Source organism: Callionymus lyra, chromosome 1, assembly GCF_982586985.1.
Source record: "Callionymus lyra chromosome 1, fCalLyr1.hap1.1, whole genome shotgun sequence".
Lineage (NCBI taxonomy): Eukaryota > Metazoa > Chordata > Actinopteri > Syngnathiformes > Callionymidae > Callionymus > Callionymus lyra.
The window spans coordinates 24,500,987-24,523,365 of NC_141818.1; the positions used below are offsets into that span (position 1 = coordinate 24,500,987).

The following is a 22,379-nucleotide window of genomic DNA, read 5'->3' on the forward strand; positions in this document are numbered from 1 at the left end:
AAGAAGAGGTTACCTGTCTCACTCCCACTGAGTCCAGCTGTTGAGGTAAAGAGTGCTTCCGTCGTCCAGGCGGTGGTTTCTCTACCACGTCACAGCTGCTCAGAACGTTCCTCACAAACAGCTCGTCGTCCTCACCAACTGACTCCAGACGGCTGCTACCTCCTGACCCAAAACACACAGAACAAACGCCCTAAAGATGAAGTTTATTGATCAACTGAGCAAAGATGTAAATGATTATTGATTACGCATTAATAAATGCCACCCAAAAAATTAGAGGAAACTGAGAAATGACGTGAAGATGATTAAACCTTTAAGATATGGCCGGCAGCAGTGGAACAGAAGTCTAAATAAAGAGATGGAAGTAGTGTTGAAAAAGGAAAAAAAGAAATCTGCACGCAACACATTTTTGGGTACATTCCAAATGCACCAAAAGCCAGATAAGTGGTCTGTGGATGCTGGAGGCTAGTGGAAGTATTCGAGAAATTCATGGACTTACACTTTTGAAGGATTTATAGAGTAGAAAAAATAAAGGACTATGAATAAAAGATGATAATAAGTAAAATGAACAAATACATTTTCAAAAACAAAGGGATTAAAAAGGCTACATTGCACAACACAGACTACTTTATTCTTACTAAATATTGAATATTACTTTTAATTCTTTTTTATTGTATTTCATTATATTACAGTTCCTTAACTCATCTTATTTAAGTAACGTGTTTTTTTTAAATTAAAGAACATAGCTCTAAGATAGAATGTTGTTAAATAAATATATAAAAATCCTACCTTGGACATCTTTTTGTATCGACAGATTTTATTTCTATGTCGAGTCTTTAAAACAAAACTTATACTATCCGAGACTATCGTCAACAATTAAAATATTTCTAAACATGTATTGAATTGTCAAGACACAATAGCTGACACCAAAGAAAATTGTACAGATGGATAATCAAACTCCTTCTTACTTTTAACCAAAATAATCGCTTAGAATTAAAAACATTAAAATCTCCCCATAAAACGCTTGGCTTAATGTAACTAAACAAGCTCATATGCCTTTTTTTGGAAGCACCTCAGATTGAAGCTTGTTCAACTACGACTTGAAGTTTTGGAGGCTTCTTCCTTTACTAGCGACACTTACCATCACTATTGATGATAAATAATAATAATACGTTTTATTTAATGTCTTAGAACATTACGTTTTTCAGTCCTGATCCATGATAGAAAGACTTCTAGTCACGTCAACTTAAAGTGGCATTAGAAGTGGTACTAAGAACGCTATAGAAGTCTCTGACTTCTGATCTTTATCTCAGACTCAGCTCTGTGTGAAACTCTCACCCTGAGGGCGACTGCACAGCTTCACAGGAGTGGGGCTGCAGCAGGTTCCTCTGGGTACTTCTGCTGGATTTGTCTCCTCTTGTTTCTCCAGGTTTGTCAACTGTTGAGAAAAATGTGTTTTAAATGTTCAATCCAACATTGAGATTGACCTAGACATCATTTATGAACACATAGTCTCCATACCCATTACTCAAACTGACACCTGAATGACATTTCTGTGGTCTAAACTCAAATGGTATGACTGGTAAGTTCCATAGCCGATGAGTTTAAATATGTTCCACAGAAAAGGGTGCAATAATTTGGACATTCGTAGCATTAATAAACCCAAAGTCAATAACATTTATATTTCACAATCAGGAATTCAACGTGTAAACAGATTGTGTACCGAGTAGTTGTGAAGGTTGATGCTGCTGCTGGACGTCTTCGACATTCTGGAACCGGAAGACAACGAGCTGCAGGTGCTGAGCAGGTCTGGCAGACTAGTAGAAGGAAAGTGCTGGAATCCAACATCTGACTCTTCCTGCAAAAAAACAGGAAAAGTTTCAGGTGGTGGTAGAGAAATGTGTTTACATTTGCCACAACCAGCCACTCACCCTGCTGGCCACCACCAACTGGATCAAGCCAGTGGTGGAGCGGAGAATAGCAACAGCTTCCTGATGAGTGAGTCCCACCAGAGACTTTCCATTGATCATCAGCAGCTCATCTCCTGCCTGCAGACGGCCGTCCCTGGGAGACACAGAGCCAACAGGTTAGAACACAGCATCTCTTTACCAAAGTAATGCAACTTTCAATTTTCTGACCATTTAAAAACATCAAAACAATACTAAGGTAGCTCTGGGATATAATAGCATTAATGTGCGTCCAAGAAGAGCCTTTTATAAGTTGGTGCTGTAAGATTTCAAGTTTAGTTTGGCCCTTGTTCAGTACAGTTGTGTACCACAGTTACAAAGTATGTGGTGATACAAAGGACAACATTTGTTGTAATATTTGTTCCAATTTTGTATTATAGAAATTATTCATTATCATAGTTTAACTATTTAAAAAAAAAAGTTTACTATTTTCTTTTGGTTTGGGTTGGTTTGGTAAAGAAAGAAAACTAAACTCACACTCTCTCGCGCACTCTCTCACGCACACTCACGCGACACGTGCGCACACACACGCACACACACACAAAAAACTGGCTTACCTGTGGATGGTTCCCCCTTCTTCAACACGAGCTATATTGATACCCTGAGGTGAGCGCTTGGATCCTCGACCACCTGAGATTTTGATTCCTAGACCCTCTTGACCTTTCACAAGGTGCATCTTCCAGATGTGGTTCCCTTCTCTGGACTGTAGGGCAAAACACACACATCCCAGTGGTGAGTACAAAGAACTGATAGTTACCTACATCAACCTATCTATAACAACTTGGGCTCACAGAGGTTTTTAGGCTCCGAGTCAAGCTACAAATCTTGTGAAAGTTGTTTTCCTCCAGGAAAAAAAACATTAAAAGCCAACAGATGTGTTGTGACAACACCCGTGCTGTTTATCCCCCAACCTAGTTGTTAAACTTCTTGCATAAACACCACTTAACTTGCACATCAACATGCATTCTGATTCAATGTCTTACAAGGTGGTGTTCCAATTGCTGCACAGCAGCCTTCAAGAAGAACATGCAGCAAAATAAAAGCAGAAATAAGAACATAAAGTGTTGCAGGTGCCTCATCAACAGTCAACTCGCCCTCCCCCATGATACTAGGAGTCCTTGTGTCTGATGGCCAGTAGTTTGTGTAATAGTTGTTTGATTGACAGGCTAAGCTAGTAAGGATACTATTCAGTTTAAATGTTTAGTAACTTTAATTTATCAAACTTAATACTGCGTAATACAGTTCTACCCAAAATTCAGACAAACTTGTAGAGAGCTATCTTCAGTGTGTAAGAAGCCCTGGCAGTGTTTTCCCTCCACAGAGCCCTGATCGCGACATCATTGAGGTCTAGTTTACATGAGGAGACAGACTGAAGAAAACTGAATCCTCAAAAGTCTGTTTAGTTCTCAAAGATTTCCCTTGAAAAACAAGAAGTGATGATGTCTTGAATTAAAACATGCTCTACAGTCAATTGATGAAAATAAACAATCAATTTACTTTTCCCTTCGTATGGGATCTTGAAGCAGATTCGGTCTCACCTGTCGCAGCAGCTGACTACTGAAAGAATCGCCTAGCGTGTGCAATTGTTCGGTCTGAGAGCAGGTCGTCCCTCCACTGTGGAAGTGAAAGGAGGAAGATCTGAAGGGAGACGACTGTGCCTCCTCTACAGACATGTTTGACATGAGGACACACCCAGAGTCAAATTCTGCAGGACTCTTTCCTGTATTTTGGCGTGAGCTATTCTGACACTTCTGGACGTCCACACCATCACTGTCTCTGTTTTCCCGGGTGAAGGAGGAGCGAGATATGACTCCAAACTTGCGAGTTCTTTGGCAGCTGTTGAAGTTGTCGAAGGCTTCTATGGAGACTTCATACGGCTGTTCATCATCACAACTGTCGCTGCGGGCCAGAGTGCCTAGATTCTCTTCACCGGGAGGTAAGGGTGCCTTCCTCTTCACCCGCCGCAGTAGAATGAGGTAAATACAGCCACCAGTCCAGCACTGCTCCGCCAGGTAGCTGTCAACACATTGAATAGCATTACATTCAGTCCTTCACATTGTTGCGCTCATTATTACATAAGTGAGCAACGTTTTTATACATCAGCTACCTATAATAATAATAATTACCTATATTTATTTCTGTTCTTAATTAAAATAAGCCATTTATATTTGTCACAATGATCATTTAAACCTGTTAAAGAGCAACTAATGTAACTTGATGTAAGTGTGTCCTAAATTGATCTTGGACCTCTACTGTACTCATCAGTATGTGTTTTGTCCAAAACTCTCTTTTAATTGAAATATTTACATTAGAAAATGTGCTTAGGCCCCGCCCACTGACAACTCTTGGGTGAAGGTCAAGCATCAAGGTTTGTCTTAATCACGGAAGTCTCCACTTCCAAGGGACATGTATAAACAAAGAAGCAGGACGTTCTTCAAAGCTGCAAGAGGAGCGAAAACCATCATTATGTCATAGCGGACTCGTAACCTCTCGTTCTTCGAGATTTCTGACGCAGGGGAACTTAATTAAGTAATAACTTTAAAACATTTTTATGATGAGAGACTTACTTACTGCATGTTGGAGAGGAAGACTTGAGGAACATGTGAGCAAGTCAGGAGAGTTTGGTTTTCACATTAGTTGCCCTTTAATAAAGTTATTTAAGTGGAAAAAATGTTGATGCTGTTTTTTTGCCATTGATATTGGTTTATAAACCGAATACTGACCCGAATTATAGAAAGGAAGGTTAGAATTTTTCTTGCTTCAACTCCAGGGCCTCATTTACAAATAGGTTTGTGGATCTTCTACTAAATACGGCATATTAGTTCATTTGAACATTTCTGACATGGATCACATACTTAAATTTAAATAAGGGCAGAGGAGCTCCGGTGTAAATGTTTATATTTTACATTCAGGGTTATTAACGCAATTAATTTATTCGCAGAGACGATCAGGGGCTTATTTGAAACATCTTAAAATGGAGTTTAACAAGAATAAAACTGTAAATCAGTAGCTTAAAGCATTGAGCATTGATGAAGTTGTGAAAATGGCCTGATCATCTGAGCTTCCTATGAATTCAACTGAATTGCGTGAAATAGCGGATTAAAATATTCAGTATAAAACGATCAATGTTGTCTTAGTAAATACAAATCATTAGTTTGGGGAATGCGAAAATATTTATAAATTTGTGAATAACTTAATATCCGTGTAACAACAAAGACGTGTTCGTTTTTTATCAATATTAATCGTTAATGTAACTCTGATGCCACTTTAAGTTGATACATATGGACTTTGACTTGGAAAAGTAGGTCCGCACGGGTGGAACTGCATACACTGCATTAAAACATGGATGAACAGAGGGATAAGCAGCAAAGATGACACTTCTTCTGTCAATCTTGCAGCAGATAACTGAATGCTAGACTAAATTAAATACTGGAGAGCTGGGTCAAAGAGAGGCCACAGAAAAAGTCTACATGAGAGTGTTGTCTGTACCTCGCTCCATTCACGTCCACTCCCACCATCAGCTGGCCGTTCAGAGAGAGCAGTTCATCTCGGAGTTTGATACTTCCACAGCGAGCAGCAGGACTCTTCTTCCTAACTTCAGTCACCCAGATGCTGCCCACATGCATGATGGCACTCTGGTCCCTCCGCCTGCGCGGACCGCCCTTCTTTCTGCCATCCGGATCCCCAAAAATAGGGATATTACCAAAACTGAGGCCAAATTCAGCATCATCACCCTCTTCTTTTGTGATGGACACAGCATGAATTTCCACATCTAAGCCTTCTCTTTCCATGCAAGGGATTTCATTGCCGAGGCTGGCAGGCTCTCCTTCGAGAAAGTTGTACTTGATATATTCCACCAGCTTCTCAATGGCAGCCAGACACAGAGACATGTCCGCCATGACTGGACTGCTGCAGTCTTCTCCATTACTCTCCCCACACTGAAAGCTATCCTAGAAAACAAAGAGAGAAAAGTAAAACAACGATTAAGTAAACTCTAAGACTTAACCTGAGGGGCTGAGGAGTCTGCCTCGCTGCCCAAGATGTCCACTAATGTTGGGAATAAAACAAAAACAAAAATAAATCAATGGATTACTTTGTTGACCTTGACTGTAGCCTTCAATTCAATTACGTTTTCTCGTTTTTGAGACATCAGCACTGTGTTCCAAATTATAATTTTCTCACATTTTCCTAAATAGTTGATGTAGACGACAGTCAGCATAAAGTAATAACTTCAAAACAGAGCATCATCATGACTTACTGCATGTTGGAGAGGAAGACTTCAATATTTGAAACATGTTAGTAAGTCAGGAGAGTTGGGTGTTCACATTAGTTGCCCTTTAATCGAGTAGCAGACATTATGAACCAGTGTGCAAATATGGCAGAGTAATCCCAGTCTTACACTATAAAACAGGTTCTCAACCTGTAGCAGGCAGAGAGGGTATGAATAAGAGAATAACCACTCCAACGCTAAGACAATATGTAAAATGAAACTACCTGACAAGTGTCTTGTTTCAGCTCAAATTGAGTAGGTGTCTTTCCCCGACTGTGGATCCACTTCCACAGCAGAGGGAGGATACTGAAGGCATTCTCCTGAGTGATGGGCATCCTGGCATCCTGATCCTTGCCAACAGCAACTCTTGAGCTGCCAGCAGTTAGTCCAGAACCCAGCAAGGCCAGCTTATGCCAAACCCATCTCTGTCCGACTGTGGGCCCATCACTGTTGACTCATTGGTGGGACTTGGGATGAGAGAAACATCTAGACTTGATTATGTCCAGATCAGCTTTGGTCTCTTCAGCAGTGATCCCAAGCCTGAAAGCACAATTCATATAGATTTAAAAGAAACGCCTTTTTAATAATTAAATAATTCCCTATTAAATTGTACGAAATAAAATATTCCGTCTTCAATTTGAACACATTTTGCATGATAATCATTTCAAATGATAGCGATCTTTCTTAACTTTCTTTCTTGTTTCTGCCCTAAAATAATGATAACGAACCCTCACACTGTCTAATAAAATTCTGCTTCAACTTCATTCTGAATGTGTTGGTAAAGAACAAAAGAACCAAGTGGTAATAATACTCCAATAATGACCTCATCTCAAGTTGCTTGTGTATCACTTTTCAGCACATTTAAAATAGATCATCTACTTCAAACAGTTTCTTCATTCCTGAAGCATTTGAGAAAATAGTTCAACCTTCTGTTCTTCTAATTTAGCACAGTGGAAAACCTTGCAAATCAGAAATAACTGAAGTGGAAAAACTGAATCTTCCAAACACAAAGTTCACATCCATTCATATATCTACAATTGTAGCTTATTTTCAGTGTGAGTTAGTTTTAAAATAGAGAGGGTTTTGAATTGCTGACTAAAAGTACGAACAATAGAAACAGAATCACAGATCATCATTGACCACTGCATGAATTGCTGACTCGGAATGAAACCAATATGGCACATTTATCATTTCTGTTGATGTACAGAAGTCATTTCAGAATCATAATCTCAAAAGTGCAACATTTTTGCATTTGAAACTGTATTTGTGAGCTGCTGGATGCGTTATTTGAAATTAGGTTAGGAGAAAAAAAAAAAATCTTTCAATATAATTTATTTTGGTTCTTTTGTAGGAATGAGTGAGAGGATCAGCAGCCGAGGCATCCCAAGCTTTTCTCACATTGTGGTGTGGGATCTGAACTAACCATGTTTCTACCTAATCATTGTCTGCGAGTGAGCAAAGCCACTACTGACAGCAAAAGAACACATGCTTCCATCAAGCCAAACTGTAATGACTGGGCTGGTCTTCAAATAAACTGGTGGCTTTGTGGTACGAACTGTCCAAACTATTCCTGTACACTACGGCCCTGATCTGAAACATGGCATGGGATCAGCCATCATGTTATCTTGCTGCTTTGTTTACTACTTTATGTCGCTCTGTGTTGTCGTTTTACTGTAGCTCACATAGTTGATCGGGGTAGAGTTGCAAAATTGTAGAGAAGTCAATTGACCGCTGGGAATATCTTGTGAAGAAGCATTTTGATCACATTTGTCCTGTGCTGTCCTCTTTACATTTTCGACCAGTAAAATTTAAAATACAATTTAAAATCCTTCTCAACCTACAAAGCTTTACATGGTCTAGCACCTAGATTGATAGATAGATAGCTCTCCCTTTCTGTATCCTTATTTCCTACATTATGTTCATTACCTGTGCAGTTTAACACTTGTGTCATCTCAGGGTCAAGGTGAAAAAAGTTTGTGGTTTCCCTTGTGTTGTCTCTGGGTCAAGGTGAACAACCTGCAGCACTGCATAAACCCACACTTTTCTTCTCCATCTCTTCTAGAGCCCCAGGGCTCCATCCTTTGGAGCTGCTGCAGGATCCAGGATCTGCTCCACAACGTTGTCAACGGATCAAGATTTCTCTCCATGACCCTCCCTGTATTCGGCTGCCCTACTCTATCCACTCCTCTTAACACTGTATCCTCCCTCACTCTCTTCTTCATCCACCTGTCTATCCTCCACCCCAGCCAGATTTGGTGTCTACTTATGATTAATTTTTTTATTATTTGAATTAGATTTTCAAACTCTATGTGTACAAAAATGTCATTCATTTACAAACTATTAAATGATTAGTGAAAAAACCTTTAATTCAATTATTTTCAAAAATAATTAAATGGTTTAAAAAACCAACAATATTGAATTTTGAATATTCTGATGGCACTAATTGAATTTCATCCATTACTAACATGGCTGAAAGAGTGTTAAAAATAAGTCATTTTAGTTTTTAGCACTAGTTTGTGTTTTTACAATTTTTGTCAGCGATTCACTCCAATCTATGCATAAAACAATATTACTTAAGAAAGAGTTATTTGTTCTTAACCTTGCTGCTTTTTATTCTGGTGTTGTGTCAATGAATGGAAATTATATCGGATATAAAATCGATACACTTTGTCTTATTGACTCTTCCATGCATTTTTCACAGCTTTACTGTGAAAACACAATAAACAAGTGTATTATGAGGATATTTCCAGTAATGACCTAAATCCTCTCATTTGAGCCCTCCCCATCCTCCGTTGGATGTAATCTGCAGATATCTGCTCCACAATTGGAAGGGAATTAAAGATATGCACTTAACATGACTGGAAATCTGCTCACACTATCCAAAACTGGTTCGATTGAGGGGCCCACCTTGTTGACACAATTGTCAGTTCCATCCTGTGGTGGACATCAGAGCCTGCATAGCCTTCTCTGGTGGCCTTAACACCATCGTGATTTAAGGATATCTATTGTTATTTCAGTAAGTAACAAAAGGGAAACATTTGTTACTGAGCCCTGGTAGCAACTGCACTAAAACACAATATTCTGTGTTAAAAACATTAAGTGTTTTTATTAAATAAATCCATGCTAAAGTAAATAAAGTACATCAATCTTATATTTTCTTTAGAAAGGAGAACATACATACATAAGTTAAATGATTATAAACAACATACTCCATGTTTCCCATTACTGAACCTAAGGATTACTCTGAGATCATTTTCATTTGTGCTGATAAAGGACAGTTAAGCTAAGGAAGGATTCTCCATTGTCACCCATGTTTGCTGATGACACACTGATTTGAAGTGAGAGTATGGAGGTTGTGGAGCACATGGTGGATAAGTGTACATTCTAACCTTCTATGACAGATACAGATTAGTTCAAGAAACTTGTATTCTCAATGGTAACGGCCCGGTGAGTAAAATATAAGGATCAAACCACAGCCACTGACTAAAAAACTCAATCACTATTGTCATCCAGCCATTGAAAGTAGTTGCATATTCAATTTGAAACAGGTTCTCCTCCACAACATGTCAAAGAAACCTCATTTAATCTGCTTGTATTATCAAACTATTTTTTTGGACACAAAGACAGGCAGAATCCATTCACCCATAGAGACTAAACACCTACAGGTCTTAATTCTTTTGACGAAGATAAGAACAATACATTTGGTAATCCTCTACCCTCTTTCCGTGTATGTCCATTTTTCCACTTGCTGACCTACATCCTCCACCCCCTTCTGGACTCCTGCTATTCTCTAGCGACCATATGGCGAAAGATTAGAAAGAGCTCCAGTTCAATGTGTCCAAAAATGTTCAATAGTGACAGTAACCACAGGACTTATGTCCAATGTGGTCTAGACAATTTAATCATCTGGTAAGAAGGACACAATATGAACCCTTTTCAACAACCCCTTCATCACTGGTGATCAAGGTTTTGATCAATCTTTTGGAAATTGTTTCATGTTCAAAACAATCTACATTCACTCCCGCCTTTGAGAGGAATGAGACAGATTCAGTGTGGACAGGTGCCCAGAGTTCCAACAGTACAAGGGGGTCAATGTAACAATATTTAGGTTAATTGAAGTTCTGAAGTTAGGTTTAACGTGAGATATTCAATTTTATTTCAAATTCACACAACATACATTTGATCCAGTGTAACAGGAGCTGTAGGTAAGTTAGCAACAGATAACACAAGCTCCAGCTGTGATGTGATTAAAGTGTATCAATGTGTTTGTCTCTCCTTATACTACATGAAATTCATACTAAGAAATCATCAACCTATAAAAATGAGCGTGTGAAGGTTGAAGGAGCCAAATCTACACAGCTGCAGACAAGTTTGTGCAAACAGTGTTTAGCACCAATGACAAAGACCTGATCACCTTTAGATTAGACAAAATCAAATAACTCTCCTATAGCCAGAAAGATCTAATCTTAGCTGGTCTCAGGCAATAACAAGGTGTTTCTGTTATGCAACTGTTTTGAGAGTCATGACTCTCTCTTCCAATGTCATCACATTAACACCAATTTATGAATTCTAGGAATATTTAGTAGTCCATAAGCACAGTAGCACCGAGACAACAACAGCCGCTGACCCTCACTCTGTTGCTAGAATCTACTCTTTTTTTTTTTACAGTTCCAAGGTAGTTCATTTGAAAAAACAGGATTCTAAGATTTGATCAACTTTGTTTGATTATTTCATGAATTTAATTTCATAATACAAGAATCTATGACTTCTTTTATAGATTTACTCTATGAGAAAACATTAATTTCCCAGGCCTATAGAAAAGGTAATTTGGCAACCAAACTAAAATGCCTATATTGTGAGTCAGCTTGAAGCTCCTGTTGCATTTCACGAGGATCACTGTTAAGGCCCACAGATTAACTATGCTTTTATTCTGCTGATTCAAACATGTAGGGACTTCTCACAGTAGTACACACCCTGAATGCTAGACCAGGTATTGTATGCAAAGAAGTACACTGATCCCAGCAAACATTACAGTTAGTTAAGTGGTGAGGAGCTGCTACAAGAGCTTCAATTACTTTTATTATATGATCTTGTTCTTTTAAAAAATCTCAGGTAAATGTTGTCCAGTAGATTCTTTACATGACACTTTAAGCATAAACAACAGAAAACCAAATGAATCCAGAAAATGAGTCGTTTTCTTTGTATCCCGACAAGAATGGTCAATTTCCCTTATCCAAACATCAGTCATTTCAAGGCTGCGGGCAGGACCAGGGGTGTTCAACATGCTGGGGATTACACGCATTTATTGTTTCAAGCCACAGTATGTAGCTGTCAGCACTGTGGTGAGCAGCCCAGTCTGCTGCAGCGCCGCAGTTGTTATCTAACGGTGTTGTTTTGTCAAGCAAAGATGACAAAAGTTGTTGATGGTGGGGTTTTAATTTAAACATTATAATTATACTTTTTTGTTTATTTTGTCCGTTTCGGTTTTGTTCGATTTTTTTTCTCCTTTGCATACTTTCACTTTCAGTGACATTAGAATTTTTTAAGTAAATAATAACGTAAATTACAGAATAACTGCATCATGCTGCTGGTGAAATGATATTAACAAATGTGTACAGCCATCTTTTATATTTGTATGTGCTAAAAGTAACAACAACCGCAGGCTACTATTTTTCTGTCATAAAAAGGAAAATATATCTTTTAAAATTATAAAAAAATTTACTCTAACGGTCAGATTCTTCTCTATAAGACCGTTTGTTGACGTCTCATTACCATTTCCCTACTATAAAGGGTCGTACACTCAAACCCAGAAAATGAAGCACTTTTCCTTAGTTCATCCAACGTGGAATTCAGCAAAGTAGTGATAATGATGATGATGATGATGAAGATTGTCTGATCTTCTCTGAGCTTCAATAGAATTGCAAAACACACTTTTTTTTACATATAATCATCATTTAGCAGTGCATTTATATAACTGTGATATCTCTCCGATCACGTGATCACATGAGGGAAACTGGCTTTAGATCCTTTCATTTGAATCTGCAGCTTCAGTTCGATAAAACTGACGTAATGTTTTTTCACAAGAACGTATGTGACTCTCGTAAAGAAGACTTAAAACGATCACAATTTTTTATATTATAAAGACAAGCCATTATGCGTGCAATTAAATACAAAGCTTGTAAAACATTCCATATACTGTAAATGCATCATGTTGTCATAATAAATAGAGATAATCAGTATGGCGAATGAGAAATGTATTAATAAGTTTGCTGCTTGCAAAACTATTTAATATCCTCTCATAAACTTCTCAACAAGTGAGGCTGACATGGATCTGAGCAGTTAATATGTTCGACCTCTAAACTTGTCGAGAAGTTCATACGAATGTGAATGTTGACGAGTAAAACTACACACTCACGCTCTTAGTACGTGAGGCTCCAGGGTTCAAACCCGCAAAACCAAAAGACAAGAGTGACAAAACATTAATTGACTGAGTTCAATTGTTGTGGGTCTTCTACAGAAGAACCTGACCACTCCTGCTTAAATCATTTGACATCAAAGTCTACTTATTGATCGTGAAATGTAGTGTAAAATGTTTCAACTCCAGACGTTAAAACAAAGTTCACACTTTGGTAAAAACATTATTTAATTATTGAAATTCAAATATAAATTTAATTGATAAAAAATAAAATATTTCAATATTTGAAATGCATAATTCAACCATTCAATATTCTGATGACACTGATATAATTCCATGAAGCCACATCCTTATTTTGTCCGTCTCGTGTATTCAGAACTACACTAATGTAAACTTAACTTAACACTACTATGGCGTTTCCCACAATGAAGTCTTGCTTGTCTCTACTCCACCTATCAATACTTTCACTTATTGCATGAAGGCTCCACTTTCTTCACTGTGTGTTTCCTGTGAATATTCATCGAGGTATTTCCTGTCTTTAAATAGGCACAATTCAGGACAACTTCAAGATAGGTAAAATCAACATGGTAATGTGTTTCCCCACACCATACATCTTTAGTTCAACAAAGTCTGGCACAATCTCTGCATTACAACTCTACTGCTCACTAGCTGGTAGCATGTTTCAGGTTTTTTTTGTTGCCAACAAGCACCAACCCATACTTCAGATACCTTTTCTTAACACAGACTCACACCTACAAAACAATTGGCCAAATAGATAATTCTCTTCTCAAAAACACATTTTGTTAAATATATACCAACTCTTCATTTCAAAATGGAAAAAAATCATTCTCTGCTCAAACTCAAATTACCAAAACACTGGAAATCTGATTAAAAAATGATTAAGTTAAGTTATTCTATCAAAGAAAAACACTTGTTTTCTCTTCACACGGTACATGCAGTCACTCAACTGGCTATTGTTGACATTACAAAAAATGAATGGTTTGACAGGTATTTGCATGAAAAACATGCAATACACCCTTTTTACACTAAAGTTCTTGGTTGGGAACTATATTTTCACATGTTAAGTTAACATTCAAAAGCATTCCTTTAAAAATAATTATTTATTTACTATTATTACAGGAAGAACAGTTAATGTTTTAATATTTTTACAATATAATAGAAAGTAAAAAGTAAACAATATAAAATGAAAGACACAAGAGCATTATGAAAAGTGAAAAAGTGGAGGAAGAGTGTACAACTGCTTCATCCACTCTGTGTTTGGACAATGCCTGTGTGATGGTTGTGAAGCTGATGCTATTGATATTGTCAAATATCTCATTGTCCTCCACAATTCCATTTTTAATTAAATTCAGTTTTATGCACTAGAGCTTTTGGACGCTCCTGCCAGGCATCACCACAACTGTTTTTGCAGCCCTTTGGAGAAACCACTACAGGTTCTTACACCTCTACTGGGCCCTCTCCTTAGGTTGCTCCTCTCTCTGCTCCTGCTCCTGCTCCTCTCAGTGCTCCCCTCACTACATCCCTCACTATAACCCCTTGCTCTTACTCTTTCTTGTCCACACATTGCAGTGTGCATGATGTTTTTTCTGTTTCCATTTACAAAAATATCACTCCTCATAGTCCTCTATTTAACTCCTGACACTGAATCTGAACTAAACTGGAATCAGTTGTGTTTGGCACAATTTACCTAAATTGAATAAAACATTTAAATAAATCTGCTGTGTGTCAATTAATCGATTGTTTGTTAGTATCTGCTAAGGTACATTGTTTCAGAGTTTTTCATATCATATCTAAGGTTTGGAATAAGGTTTGGAATATTGTTTTTTGCTATTGTGGGGTGTTGTGTGTTCACCTTGGTAAATATTATTCAAAAAATTCATAGTTTTGTTGGGAGGTATAACGTCTGTTAAGATAATGTAAGCTTTGTGGAAACGTGTTCTGTGACTGCACATTGCGTGAAAACGACATGAAATGTGTGAATGGTTTGATCACAAAACACTGATGCTGTGCTGGTTGTGTTTAGAGTTTAGAAAACGTATTTGAAGTATAGTTAAATGATGATAACCAGAAGTATTGAAGAAGTCAGATTGCCACATATTGTCGTGGAGGCTTCATTTCACGGTTCACTTCTGGAAAACCAAGAGGAGTGTTCCTTACAGCGGCTGACCGTCAGAGCCAGCAGTGGATTCGCTGCTGGCCTAATCTTACTCAGAAAAGTAGAAGCACAGCTGCACAGTTTCCAGAGTAAAATATGATGGTAGAGTTTTTATCAAATCATGTTTTTGCAAGCTAGTGATGTCACGAAAATGTCATCCAATCATGTTTCAGTTAGAGAATGTCAATGACAGGACATGTAAGGCCAGCAGAATCAAGAATTCTGGCCTGTGAGTGCTTTAGGTGAACAGAGACTCTAGGGTCTGGAATCAATAGTCGAGCCAGCAGGCCTTACATAACTGTGTCTGGTCCTGTGATTGGATAGGCACGTTTTTAAGAGCATAACATATTTCATATATTTTATTTTCAGGTAAGCAGGTGACATGGAGTAGACCAATATTGTTGAGTGACAGCATATCATTTGAATTTTTTTTATAGTTTATTTTTTATATACTTAAAAATCAACAAATGGTAACTGAATAAATGACAAAAAGACACAAAAAATGTAAATAGATTCTAATCAACTGCCAAGTCTAATGTAAATGTTCAATTGTTTTGCAATGCAATTTTCACCCTTAAAAATGCAAAATAATGTAATTGCTTTGCCTCGTTGGGGCGGACTGGCGTACGGGGATAACTGGAATTTCTCCGGTGGGCCGGTGGGTTTTGGGATGGTGGGCCGATCCGTGAGCAAGAGAAAAATAAATGGAGATAAGAAGTCTATCAAAATGGCCCATATCGCTGGGTTTGGCAGCTATTGTTGTAATGGACTAGCTCTCATTGGAGAATTAAGAGCTGACACAATCTTAAACAAGCACAAAAACTCAAAAATGTCGCTGACAATCTTAAGGATAAACAAATAAATCCCTTGAGAAACTTGCAGCAACATGTTGGGAAAATACGGATCTATTTGGTGGTCGTTCGGTTTTTAACAGAACTGGCAGCAGCAGGAACAGAACCCTCCCAACAAATACCTGTACAATGATGGTAAATTGTGTTTTAAACTCTAAGATACTTTAGGTTAAAGTGCTCTTTTGGCTAACATTTGCTAATGCCACGAAACACATTGGCTATCTCATTTTATCTATTATGTGTGTTTGTGAGGCACTTCTATAGCAACTCAAATTGATTTATACACTTAAAATATATTCGTGATTGATGTGTCTGTATATGGCCCTTCATACATGGGTTCATCATCAGACAGACATTTAAGGATGTCTTTTCTATTTATAATGTATGAAATTATATCGGTCTTTATTGAAATGATGATTAATTTAGTAGCACTAATGTGTGTGTCTGGCTTAATAATCTTAAAAATCTACATACTTTACTGATAGGAAACAATTTCATTAAAATATAAACTGTTGTATTTTTAACTAGCATAATTTACTATACTAATCTTTCATCTAGATTGAATATGATCCAGGTGTGGACCGAGGAGACGATCCAAGTCAAATCAGCATTACTGTTATGGTACGGCTGATGAGTAAGGTAATGCTAATAGATGACATTTACAGTACATTGACATGTAAAATCATTGTATTGCTGCAATTATTTATCTGTAGGCTACTTAAGGCTTCAGGTAAATGTTTACTATATGATTATTGTACAAATCAACATGAAATTATGTTTTTTTTATCAAGGTACAGAAAACGTGTGTTGCTGGCTGGTTAGCTTCCTGTACCGCGCATTAAGTGGGCCGGTCTTTTAGTAACCCTACTGTCGTAACTGTCGCCTACTATATGCGAGTGTGACATGAATGAAGCTGAGTGCAACAAGAACACCAAAGTGCAGTTTAACAATTGCACCTCTAACATAAAGTTGTATGAAACTGGTACATGCTCCACAACCCACGGTCTCTTTTATGAACAGACACATATTTCCCATGTTTGAGTACCGACTGCTGTAAAACTAGGGCTGTCACAAGAATCTGTACCACTTCGGTACCACCACAAAAGAAATATAACGTAACAGCTTTTATGGTACTGTTAAGTACTGAATACACGTGTTCTTGGTGGAACCGACGAGACCAGTATATGAGCTTAGAAAAAAAAATATTCCGCTTCTTCAAATGAAAAAACTTGTCTCATTGATAAACGTGCCAATCAAATCAGATTTGGAAATACTCTGGTTTTGAAGCAAATGAATGTGAAGTAAATATAACCATAATATCGAAAAGTATCGAAAAGTGTCTAAGCATCAACGAAAAGTTTACTGGTACTGGTATCGCCTATTGAGGTTTGGTATCGCGGCAATCTTACTGCAGACAATAGACGACAGAATAGTACAGGCAGCACAGTCAGAGACAGATATGTTCGATGTAAACTTTACATTAATATAACATGAAAAGTGTAGTGTAGAACAACACAAATATCAGGTTAGATGAATGATTCTGAATGCGTCAGTCAGACCTGTTGATCCATGAAAACAAAATGTCCCATCTGTATTGCACAGTAGTTGAGCGAAGTTGAAAAGCAATGAGACAGCAGGTGTGAGCTTTAAGTTTTGACATTTTTCGGCTCAACTTCATAGAAATAAATGGAATCGTAGCAGCAGTCATTTCAATCCATTAGGTGTCAGTCTGTCCAGAGTATATTTAACTGTATAAACCCTTGCATGGCTGCAGGCGGGGGCCAGAGGACTATCCAGGCCTGGTATCCTTAAGTTCGGTGGCAGAGGACGGAATCTCTGCAGGAAGATTACTGGTCCCTCATGGATGAGGGTTATATTTGGTACAGCGGTTTTGGCATTTTAACTGAAGCAAGATGTTGGAGGGAAGGAAAAAATCCCGGTCTGCAGCCTAAATGGACACACATCTGAACCTATCAGGCGGCTGTGAAAACGTAAATAACAAATGTGTTCAGTCAGTTTGAAGGTTTCATGGTCTGAATGGAACAACAGCAGCAGCTTTAAAGACAGGTTTTGGACTTAACCTACATTTTATTACACTAACTCAATTTATTTTAGGGTCATATGGAGTACCCAAAATAAAAAATTCGTTTTGTCGTATGCTTTTAGAATTACTCCTGTCATATAAAAAGTTATTCTAAGGTTCTATAAGAAAGTCAGACAGACAGAATGATTTACTTTACCTTGGAGTCTGGAGTGAGGGACTGATGCACATCGACCACACATAAGTTAGAGGGGAAAGTCATTGCCATTGTTTCAAATCGTCGTATACCAGAAGAAAAAAACGAGTATCTATCGTGTAACGTGGGGATGCATGGAGCCAGAGTGCGTTTGCGGTCAGTTGTGAAAAAGTCTCAGCGGACTTGGAAAAACTCGTCCACGGACGCGCGTCCACAGTGGAAATAAAAAAAATCCAACGCTGTTTATTATGAAAGGGAATCGAGCGGGTTCAGCTACCGGTGGTTGTCTCTCCAGTACGGACGCTACGGATTTCCAGACGGTCGGTGAGGATTCATTGTGGCGTAGAGCTGTCGGCGTGAGGGGGAGGGTGGGCAGCTTAACGTCCCGTTTAATGCAGGGACTGTTATTTCTCTAGACTCCGCCCTCCAGACGGCACTTCCACACATCCTGCTGACACACATGGAAGCCTTTTTTTAGGTAGTCTGTACGCTAAAACAAACAGGAATGATGCGTAGTAAGAGGGTTATTATTGTTAAAAGGAGCATCTAAGTCCAAATAATCAGCCTTGATCAAATGAATGAAATGGTTTTAAGTTTGTAAATTGTTTAAGACCAGGGTCACAAAGCACTTGGACAATCAAAAGCAATAACACATTTAAAAAATACCTACAAATTTAAAATTTCTAAAATGTCAAGACAACAAGCTTGACATGTGCTGCATTCCTTCAACTTTTCTGTCCCTGGCATAAGTTCCAGCCACACGTGTGAAACGCATTCAATCCTACCTGTCTATAATCAGGATTTAAGTGTGTGTATGTGCGAACATGCATGTGTGTGCATGCAAATCCTCGAATGAACATTCCACTGTCACCGAAAACATCAGCGAGAAAATACTGTATATTGAAGCTATAGGGAGATAGATGTGTATGAAGTAAAGTAGCCGACCACAGAAATCTCTTTATAGAGAATAGAGCAATGGATTGTGAAATTAATCAAAAATATGCAGAGGATTCTCTAACAAAGAATGATCTGACACAGGTTTGATAACTAGTAGAATTATAGTCAAAATAAAATAAGAACACGTAATTGTCACATGTGGGAGAAGGTGAAGAAATTATAAAAACATATAAACTTGAAAGCAGATGGCTCCTCTAAAGGCAGACAGGAGTGTGCCACCAGTGCAACCTTGACTGAAGAAAAAAAAAAAGATCAGGGGTGAGTGTATACAGTACAAGTGAATATCTTCGATTGGTGTTTAATGACTGAGATTTAGGAGTCTGAAGAGGGAAGCAGTACATTCCGAAGGTGAAACTGAGGACAGGAACAAGTTTCATCTGAACTCGGAAATTCCACAAGAAATGTTCCCCTCTAGGTTTTTTCACATAATCACCTGTACACCTGCCAATTTTGGTGAAGAGAAGCTATGGCATTACAGGCCTACTTCCTGTTTGAATGAGGGATACTGTGGTCCACAAGAGAACATTTTGTAAATGTGCTTTGGATCTTGCATAGTAACAAATTCAAATTTGAAACAAGTTACTCTGAATTGTTATTGTGTTTAATAATTTACCATATGAAATTGTGTGTCCCCTGAAACAAAGTGATTAGTGAACATTGTCAGAATTATATTTGAATCAGATCACAAGAATTTGATTTTTCATTCTTTTAAATCGATATCTTCAACTTTGCCTCACAAACCTGTGAAGGCAACTGACACACATGCTTGTTGATAAGCTTCAGGGCCAACGAGGGCTCTGTACACTCTCACAGCATGCATGGGAAGAACCGGTTGAATTAAAGTGGTTACAGGTGCAGAGGAGCAACTGCAGCTTCCTTGCTCTTTGGCGCTCTAACAAGATAATGAACGATTTCCCAAGTGATTGATTCAATAGATGAGTAAATTAAAAAAACTCTGAGATACAATTTCAACAAGAGAGTTTATATAGAAACTATGACAAGGATAATGATTTAATTTAATTCATTGAATACGGCTGGGGAAACCGTATTTTAGAAGGCTACTGTACAGTATGTCCCCTCAAAGGAACAGTATTTCATCCTTACTTGTCACAGTGGTCAGCCTCACAGCAACAAGGTTGCCGGTTCTTGTGTCCTTTCTGTGTGAAGTTTGAATGTGCTCCCTGTGTTGACTGGGTGTTTACTCAGGGCACTCCGGTTTCCTCCCACAATCCAAAAACATACATAGGTTGATTGAGAATTTAGGAAATATGTATGAGAGTCTGTGTGTATGGTTATCTGTCTTTGTGTGCCCTGCGACAGACTGGCGTCCTGTCCAGGTTGTCCCCTGCCTCTCGCCCTATGATACTGGGATAGGCTCCAGTCTCCCTGCGACCCCAGTAAGGGATATAGCGGTAGAAAATTAATTCATTAATTTATATGAAGCCCTGTTTTACACCACATTTGACAGGAGGTACCTCTGCTGGTCTTACAATGGAAATTTGGCAGCTGGTGAAATGTATTTCAATACTATATATACATTGTAAGACAAATGCAGGATAGTACCAAAGCTCTTTTTATCCACACATAATATATAAGTAACATTTAAAAATACATAACAAATATTTGGAGCTAGTCAGAAATCAAATGTCCGCATATATTTTGATGCCTGTGACCCCAGATTTAAACTGAGGATGTAGGAGATTAAGGATGTCATCCTGCACACCAACCACCGCCTGGTAGGCAAACTGCAGGGGGTCTTGGGCGTGCTGAACATTAGGGCTGACGTGATTGAAGACGAGCTGCGCTAGTGTTTTCATCAACTGGGATGTCAGTGCCTACTGTATTTTTTATTCAGTTGGTCGGTCGGCTCTTTTTCGGGACAGGAGCAATATAGAATGTTTCCCACAGTACTGGCCCCTGAGCCAGCTGAAGACCCAGATTGAAGACATGCTGGAGTAGTTCAGCTAACTCAGCAGCACATGTCTTAACCCTTGTGTTTGTTTTATCCCTTGTGTTGCATCTGGGTCAAGGTTAATGACCTCCACCACTGCATATGTATTTCTGGAAGCCATGGAGGTTGTTTACCTTGACCCAGAGACAACAAAAGGGATACCACAAACAAATTTGTTTTTAGGCCACAGGGTCACCTTGACATGGAGATTACACGGTTAATCGGCAGAGGGGACCCCTTGTCTAGGTGTGGTGTGTTCCCGGGACGAAACCTCCACAGCACTCCTCTGACCTGGCTTGAGGTTATGTATGCGCGGCTGGCTACCATCGTCCCAGAACTCTTCCATATGACCCCCACTCACCTTCCTCCTGACCTGTAGATGTTTAATAGAGGGGTGACAATGTCCAAACAGAAATTGAAATAACATCTCATCCTCTACGCCCCAAACTACGGCCATATGGATACGGCCCACCTCCATAATTGAGCCGGCCCCCGAAGCATTAGAGACTCATTTTGATTTATTTTTTTTAGTGGGTGACAAAAACATAGGACCCCCAATTTTAGGGGATAAATTATTTTTGACACTAGCTAATTAAAAATCGAGACTTGTTGTCATATTCAACAACTACCTACATGTTTTTGCTCTCTAAGAAGGTCTGGTTTGAAAGAACTAAGTTCTAGGGCCTGTTAGGGTTCATGAACGAGACTACCCAAAGGTTGGAGTCTCACTGCTGCACAAGCTGGTGTTCGAGGCTCTTCCTTGGCTTAGTCATTTTCCCAAACCCGTTCAGGCCAAACAATTTGATATATTTCAAAGATCTTTTTTTTTATTCTTTATTTCACAATAAGTGTTATAATATATTTTCTGCCTTTTTTTCATTGAAGACTCTAGACAGTGTTATTTGATAATTATTGATTTCATAAAAAGTGTTATTATTTATTCCCTGACATTTTTCTCTGAAGAACCCAGATAGAGTTATTAGGGTATCTGTGGCTTTCTGAAAAACATTTTTTTTTTACGTACGGGGACCCCTGCAATCGACACAATTTTTCTGTTAAAAACAGCCCAGGCCCCCCATTAGAGAAGGGAAAAGTTATGTGGCCCTCAAAGGAAAGAAGTCTGGGGACCCTTGCTCTACACCAGTGGTTCTTAACTTGGGTTCGATCTAACCCTAGGGGTTCGGTGAGTCGGTCACAGGGGTTCGGCAGAGCCTCCGGGAGTGAGCCTCCTATCGGCATGATTTACAACGCCAAGTTCAGCAATTCTAGTCTCGCACCTGCAAAATTAAAGTCATCTTTCAAATCCAATTTTAGCTCTTGACTGTCGTATTTAGTTATTTTAATTGGTTTTAATTTGTATTCAATATTTAATGAAGTTGATTCGATATACGAACAATGATTTCTAAATTATTTAAATCTACACTTTTTTTCCCCAATTGTGATAAGAGCGGTTTAAACTGTGTATTGTGAGCGAAAGCCAAATAATATTCCTTAACGTTTCGGCATCTGAAGCGTCTCTGTGGAACTAGTCAACCCAGCGCCGCCATATTGGCTCAGA

The 22,379-nt window shown here is 38.5% G+C and overlaps 1 protein-coding gene across 1 annotated transcript in view; it reads right to left on the bottom strand.

Annotated features, from left to right (window-relative positions):
- Positions 1 to 18,171, bottom strand: part of pdzd2 (PDZ domain containing 2) — a 32,562-nt gene extending 14,391 nt beyond the window's left edge. Inside the window, exons 1-9 of the mRNA XM_087798319.1 lie at positions 17,917 to 18,171; positions 6,459 to 6,774; positions 5,454 to 5,914; positions 3,503 to 3,980; positions 2,522 to 2,667; positions 1,929 to 2,061; positions 1,721 to 1,855; positions 1,336 to 1,435; positions 14 to 162 (exon numbers count right to left, since the gene is read on the bottom strand). Coding sequence (XP_087654445.1) covers positions 14 to 162; positions 1,336 to 1,435; positions 1,721 to 1,855; positions 1,929 to 2,061; positions 2,522 to 2,667; positions 3,503 to 3,980; positions 5,454 to 5,914; positions 6,459 to 6,569 — 1,713 coding nt within the window. The 5' untranslated portion in view covers positions 6,570 to 6,774; positions 17,917 to 18,171. The remainder of the gene's footprint in view (positions 1 to 13; positions 163 to 1,335; positions 1,436 to 1,720; positions 1,856 to 1,928; positions 2,062 to 2,521; positions 2,668 to 3,502; positions 3,981 to 5,453; positions 5,915 to 6,458; positions 6,775 to 17,916) is intronic.
- Between the last annotated feature and the right edge of the window lie 4,208 nt (positions 18,172 to 22,379).